This window comes from Rhinopithecus bieti, unplaced genomic scaffold (assembly GCF_001698545.2).
Source record: "Rhinopithecus bieti isolate Rb0 unplaced genomic scaffold, ASM169854v2 scaffold_9769, whole genome shotgun sequence".
Taxonomy (NCBI): domain Eukaryota; kingdom Metazoa; phylum Chordata; class Mammalia; order Primates; family Cercopithecidae; genus Rhinopithecus; species Rhinopithecus bieti.
In genome coordinates, this window is record NW_016806163.1 from 56,252 (window position 1) to 63,188 (window position 6,937).

Below are 6,937 nucleotides of genomic sequence, written 5' to 3' on the forward strand. Positions count from 1 at the left end.
GAAACACAGCACTGAAAGCGGAAGATGAAAGAAGATGGGAAACCGCGGAACACGGCACAGAATGCGGGAGATGAAAGAAGATGGGAAACCGCGGAACACGGCACAGAATGCGGGAGATGAAAGAAGATGGGAAACTGCGGAACACGGCACAGAATGCGGAAGATGGGCCAAGAAGGGCTGGTGTTGGAGTCTTTGAAGAGGTGAAATAGAGCTAGCATTTAAGACTCTTGTCCAAGGAGGCTTTGCAGAAAAAGACCTGAACCTCCACATTGAATGTGCATCTGGGAAAATTAAACCAGAGCGGGCGCGGTGGCTCACACCTATAATCCCAGCACTCTAGGAGGCTGAGGTGGGCAGATCCCCTGAGGTCAGGAGTTCAAGACCACTCAGGCCAACACGGTGAAACCCCGTCTCTAATAAAAATACAAAAATTAGCCAGTCGTGGTGGCACACGCCTGTAATCCCAGCTACTCAGAAGGCTGAGGCAGGAGAATCACTTGAACCCGGGAGGCTGAGGTTGCAGTGAGCTGAGACCACACCACTGCACTCCAGCCCAGGCGACAGAGCAAGACTCCCTCTCCAAAAAAAGACCTTGTCTCAAAAAAAAGAAAATTTTTTTTTTTTGAAACGGAGTCGCAGTCTGTCACCCGGGCTGGAGTGCAGAGGCGTGATCTGGGCTCACTGCAAGCTCCACCTCTCAGGTTCATGCTATTCTCCCACCTCAGTATCCAGAGTAGCTGAGATTACAAGGTGCCCACCATCACGTTTGGCTAATTTTGTTTTTGTATTTTTAGTAGAGATGGGGTTTCACCCTGTTAGCCAGGATGGTCTCGATCTGACCTCAGGTGATCTGCCCGCCTCGGCCTCCCAACGTGCTGGGATTACAGGCGTGAGCCACTGTGCCCGGCGAAAATAATTTTTTCTTTTTTTTGAGACAGAGCCTCTCTCTTGTTGCCCAGGTTGGGGTGCAGTGGCCGGATCTCAGCTCACTGCAAGCTCCGCCTCCCAGGTTTACGCCATTCTCCTGCCTCAGCCTCCCCAGTAGCTGGGACTACAGGCGCCCCTCGCCCGGCTAGTTTTTTGTAATTTTTTAGTAAAGACGGGATTTCACCGTGTTTGCCAGGATGGTCTCGATCTCCTGACCTTGTGATCTGCCCGTCTCGGCCTCCCAAAGTGTTGGGATTACAGGCGTGAGCTACTGTGCCTGGCGAAAATAATTTTTTTAAAGGTGAGACCAAGGGTGGAAGACCAGTACCACTGAAATACGTTGTGACAAAGCAGAAATAATGCACCTGTAAGAGTCAGCAGTAGCTTGGGGATAAGGAGTGCCTGTCATGTGTTTTATCTACTTACCCACATGTTCACCCTTTTTCTGATGTTCTTCATTTCTTCTTGCCGATCAGAGATGACCTCTGGGATAATTTCCTTTCAGCCTGAAGACCTTCCTCAGTATTTCTTACAGTGCAGCTTGCTTTCTTGTTTGTTTTGTTTTGTTTTGAGACAGGATCTGGCCCAGGCTGCTGTGCAGTGGCAGTCATAGCTCCCTGGAGCCTCGACCTCTTGGACTCAAACGATCCTCCCACCTCAGCCTTCCAAGTCTCTGGGACCAGAGACATGCACCACCACACCCAGCTAATTGTTTTGGGTGTTTTTTTTTTTCTTAGGTAGAGATAGGGTTGCCTGTCTGGCTCTGTTGTCCAGGCACTTTAGGAGGATGAGGTGGGCGAGTGACCCTGGTATTAGAGGTGTGAGTTACCAGGCCAGGCCGAGTGCAGCTTTGGCGCTAACAAATGACAAATTATCTCAGCTTTTCGTTCCCTAAAAAAAATACTGATTTCACCTTTCTTAAGGAGGTTTTTGCCGGGAGTGGCATTCCAGGTTGACAAAGTGTCTGTGACAGGGTCTCACTGTGTTACCCAGGCTGGAGTGCAGTGGCACGATTTCTGCCTCACTGCAGCCTCTGCCTCCCAGGTTCAAGCAGTTCTCCTGCCTCAGCCTCCCGAGTAGCTGGTATTACAGGCACCCGCCACCATACCTGGATAATTTTTATGTTTTTAGTAGAGTCGGGGTTTCACCATGTTGGCCAGGCTGGTCTCGAACTCCTGACCTCAAGTGATCCACCCGCCTCGGCCTCTGGAAGTGCTGGGATTACAGGCGTGAGCCACCGTGTCCCGCTGACAAAGTTTGTTGGCCAATTTTGCCAGGCACGTGCTCAAGCTGTAATCCCAGCCACTTTGGGAGGCCCCCGAAACGGGCGGGATCATGAGGTCAGGGAGATCGAGACCATCCTGGCCAACATTGGCAAAACCCCCGTCTCTACTAAATACAAAAAACTAGCTGGCGAGGTGTGGCGCCTGTTTAAGTCCCCCGCCTATTCCGGAGGCTAGCAGGAGAATGGCGTAAACGGGAGGCGGACCTTGCCAAGTGAGCCCTGAGATCCGGCCACCTGCCAACTCCAGCCCAGGCAGACAGAGCAAGACTCCGTCCAAAAAAAAAAAAAAACTAGCCGGGCGAGGTGGCGGCGCCTGATCCCAGCTCCTGGAGGCTGAAAAACAGGAGAATGGCGTGGGAACCCAGGAGGCGGAGCTTGCAGTGAGCCGAGATCCACGCCACTGCACTCCACCTGGGTGGCAGAATAGACCCCGTCTTAAAAAAAAAAAAAAGATATGTGGGTCAACATCTTTCATTCATTTTGGGAGATTTTTGGCTATCATATAGCTTGAGCCTTCTCTCTCTCCTGGGACTCCACTTACACATACATTAGACCCTTTGTGCCACATATCTCTGTCCATTGTTTTTAGTCACTGTGCTTCACCTTGCATGTTTTTTGTTTGTTTTTGAGACAGTCTTGCTCTGTTGCCCAAGCTGGAGTGCAGTGGTGAGATCTTGGCTCACTGGCAAGCTCCGTCTCCTGGGTTCACACCATTCTTCTGCCTCAGCCTCCCAAGTAGCTGGGACCACAGGCATCCACCACCACGCCCAGCTAATTTTTTTTTTTTTTTAAATTAGAGACGGGGTTTCATCTTGTTAGTCAGGATGGTCTCGATCTCCTGACCTCGTGATCTGCCCATCTAGGCCTCCCAAAGTGCTGGGATTACAGGCTTGAGCCACCGTGCCCGGCCTAATTTTTATATTTTTATAGAGACGGGGGTTTAACCATGTTGGCCAGGCTGGTCTCGAACTCGTGACCTCAGGTGACCGCCTGCCTCTGCCTCCCAAAGTGCTGGGATCACAGGCGTGAGCCACCACACCCAGCCTGTCATTTTTGAATGGATGGTGGACGTTATAAATGACAGATGGTGGAAGCTGATGCTGCTGTGTCTTCACAGGGCTGTGTTTTCTTTTGGCAGGGGCCAGTGTAACAGCAGCTCCCTGAGACCCCACCATGGTTTTTTTTTTTTTTTAGACGGAGTCTCGCTCTGTCGCCCAGGCTGGAGTGCAGTGGCCGGATCTCAGCTCACTGCAAGCTCCGCCTCCCGGGTTTACGCCATTCTCCTGCCTCAGCCTCCGGAGTAGCTGGGACTACAGGCACCCGCCACCACGCCTGGCTAGTTTTTTGTATTTTTTAGTAGAGACGGGGTTTCACTGTGTTAGCCAGGATGGTCTTGATCTCCTGACCTCGTGATCCGCCCGTGTCGGCCTCCCAAAGTGCTGGGATTACAGGCTTGAGCCACCGCGCCCGGCCCAGGGTTTTGTTTTGGAGTGATGAGGGCTTGCTTCAGTTCTGTCCTCCCCCTGGGGTGTTGCTCTAGCTCCTGGTGTGTGGTTCTTCTGATGTCTTCATTAGAAGCCCAAGGTCCTTCTAATGTGTATTTTTGTAGAGATGGGGTCTTGCTGTGTTCCCCAGGCTCGTCTCGAACTCCTGGTTCCAAGCAGTCCTGCCTCAGCCTCCCAAAGTGCTGGGATTGCAGGTGTGAGCTACCACGCCTGGCCCTCAGGGTGTTCAGCAAGGCCCCCTACCCTGCCAGGCTCCGTCTCCATTGCCTGTTCCCAGCGGCGCACACTGTGCAAATCTGCTCAGCCTTTGGCCTCCTGGCAACTGTTTGCTGCTGGGTTTTTTTTTTTTTTTTTTTTTTTTTTTTTTTAGATGGAGTCTTGCTTTCTCACCCAGGCTGGAGTGCAGTGGCAACATCTCGGCTCACTGCAACCTCCACGTCCCAGGTTGAAGCGATTCTCCTGCCTCAGCCTCCCAAGTAGCTGGGATTATAGGTGCGCACCACCACGCTCAGCTAATTTTTGTGTTTTTAGTGGAGACGGGATTTCACCATGTCAGCCAGGTTGGTCTTGAACTCCTGACCTCAGGTGATTCGCCTGCCTCGGCCTCCCACAGTGCTGGGATGACAGGCGTGAGCCACTGCGCCCGGCTGCCGGGTTTCTTGATGTCTTACCCTGCATGTGTGCTCCTGAGGCAGCAGCCAACGGCTTGACTCCTCTGGCCGTCGAGGCCAGAACTGAGCACTTCCTGCTCTCTCTCTGTCCCTCACATCCACGGTCCCCCAGCAGCCAGCAGGACCTCCCCATGTGTAAATCGGCACACACTTCCATTGCATTTGGGTTGGGGGGAGGTGTTGAGTCAGGGTCTTGCTCTTGCCCAGGTGGGAGGGCAGTGGTGCAATCACTGCTCACTGCAGTCCTAACCTCCTGGGCTTAAGCGTGGGCTGTGGGTACTCAAGGAGGAGGGTCTTGCAGTGCTAGCGAACCAGACCCAAGGTTCAGGGCCTCTCTTCAGAGCACACGACATCCCTTGCCCACTGTAGCCTGGACAGCAGGGCAGAGAGTGAAGGGGAGCAAAGCAGCATGCGCTCAGGGCAGGTGTGTTCGTTTCTTTATTTAAAAAAATCATCTGGGGGGCGGTCTGAGGACACCCCTCCCATGGCTTTGGGGGGACGCAGGTTCCAGGAGTCACGGCAGAAACACGCGGGGTGGGTGGGGGCGTGGCCTGGGGTGAGGAGGGGTTGTGTCCCCCAGCACCTGGGGGTGGCTCCCGTGGCACCAGGCGGGCTAGGGCAACGGTATGTACAGGCGAGCAGTGCCCCTGGACCCGGTCGGGGCCAGCTGGAGCCCCATCCTGCTGCAGGGGAGCTCTGGGGCACAGGGTCTGAGTCCCACGCTGGGCTGCAGGGGCCGCGAGGGCCGTCCAGGGAGGCTGGACAGCGGGGGCCCTTGGCTGGGCCCATCAGGTGGATGAGAACGGACACTGCAAACCGCTCACCACCTGGGCCAAGGCTAGGCCTCTCCAGCAGGGGCCATCACCACACTGAATCCTGCGCGGAACTCTGGCCGGCATCCAGGCAGTGGGAACACCCTGCAGGCTGGGGTTGGGTGGCCTGGGGCATGTGACAGGTGGGGCCTCAGTGTCCCAATAAACGGACAGGAACAAAAGGAATGCAAGGTCTGGAACCCATGGCTCTGGGAGTGGAGCCACCAGGCTGGCTCCTAGCAGAGAAATGGGAATCGCAAATGCATTGCAATGTGCAGTGAAGAAACGTGGGGACGCCGCGTACCGCCGTCAGACGACGTGGGCAGGCGCCCTGAGCAGCGGGCCCGTGGGCCCTGGCCCAGGCCAGCACAGCCCTGTCCCCAGTCCTGAGGGATTGTCTCCACAGGGCCTGGCCACTGACCCGGCCACCTCCCCGGCTGCCCCGATCCAGCAGCCGCACTCGTGGTGGTGAACACAGGGCAACCCCTTCCTGATGCTGAGAAAGGTGGCGTGGACTGGACAGATGGCCCGGGGGAACACTGGGCCTGGCACCGCGTGGGGGGCCCCAGTAGCGGATGATGGCCTGGGGCTGCGGCTGTCCCCATGGAGGGAGGGCGACGGCAGGGCAGCCCAGGTGTAGATGGCCTCGGGGCCCCAGCCTTCCCCGCACAGGGAGGCGGTGTCGGTGTTGGTGCCGGGCAGCCTAGGTGTAGAAGATGACCTCAGGGATCTGGCCGTCCTCCACGGATGTGCCATTGTTGTTCCCGGCCGCGTAGCAAAAGGTGAAGCAGGTCTTGGCACCGGTGGTGGGTGACTCGTGTGTCACCTTGCGCAGGCCTTTGGTGCCGTAGTGGGAGTCTGGGCCCTGTGGGGGATAGGGGTACAGGGAGGTCAAGGACCACCAGGCCGGGATGCCCCAGGTGTGGCCAGGGCGAGGCCCCAACTGGGCCAGGGTGGGCACCTCTGGAGAGCTGGCTGTGCCCTAGGGGCCTCAGGATGGGCCAGAGACTCCCACAGAGGGACCCTACTCCCCAGCGGCACACCTTGAGCGTGGCACAGGCTGTGTAGTTGACGTTGGGCAGCACCTCCACCGGCTCCTTGAACATGACACGGAAGGTGCTGGCTGAGCCGTCGCAGCTGAAGCCCGTGTCGTTCTGGCCCAGGACGGTGTTGCTGTCGGTGTGAATAATCTGCAGGGAGGTGGGAGGTGGGAGGCCCAGGCCTGGGGAGGGCTGACAGGGACCCCTCGAGGCCCAGCCCACCTGCCCAGGGTGGGCAGTGCAGGGACCAGGGCCGGGGGTTCGGCCAGGGTTCCATGGAGTTGGGGAGAGGACATGGGCCGGAGTGCCTCCTCGGGAGGGCCCGGGGAGGCAGCTTGGGCCGGGTACCTGGATGTTCACTTGGTAGTCGGTGGGCCCGTGGATGGATCCGTACAGCCCAAATCCCACCACGAAGATGCGCTTGTTGACTGAGAACCTGCCGTGGCAGATAACAGGTGGCCGTGTGGATGCCCAGGGACAGCCTAAGGTGAGCTGGGGCTGGCCCACCCCCCCACCTCTGTCATCCCCAAGTCCTGTCACCCCCATGCCTGCCCCCCTACTCTGCCTCTATGATCCCTGAGTCTGCCACCCCCAGGCCCACTCTCCACTTCCATCATCCCTGAGTCCTCCACCCCATGCCCAGAACCCCCCACCTCTGTCATCCCTGAGTCCTCCACCTCATGCCTGTCCTCCCCCC

General features: G+C 56.9%; 1 protein-coding gene across 5 annotated transcripts in view; it reads right to left on the bottom strand.

Moving 5' to 3' along the window:
- Nucleotides 1-4,798: 4,798 nt before the first annotated feature.
- The window catches only part of BTBD2 (BTB domain containing 2), a 58,664-nt gene continuing 56,525 nt past the window's right edge, over nt 4,799-6,937 (bottom strand). For all 5 annotated transcript variants that reach the window (XM_017874858.1, XM_017874860.1, XM_017874861.1 and 2 more), the window contains 3 exons: nt 6,589-6,676; nt 6,244-6,390; nt 4,799-6,065 (listed from right to left, as the gene is read on the bottom strand). In XM_017874858.1, coding sequence (XP_017730347.1) covers nt 5,904-6,065; nt 6,244-6,390; nt 6,589-6,676 — 397 coding nt within the window. In that variant the 3' untranslated portion in view covers nt 4,799-5,903. The remainder of the gene's footprint in view (nt 6,066-6,243; nt 6,391-6,588; nt 6,677-6,937) is intronic.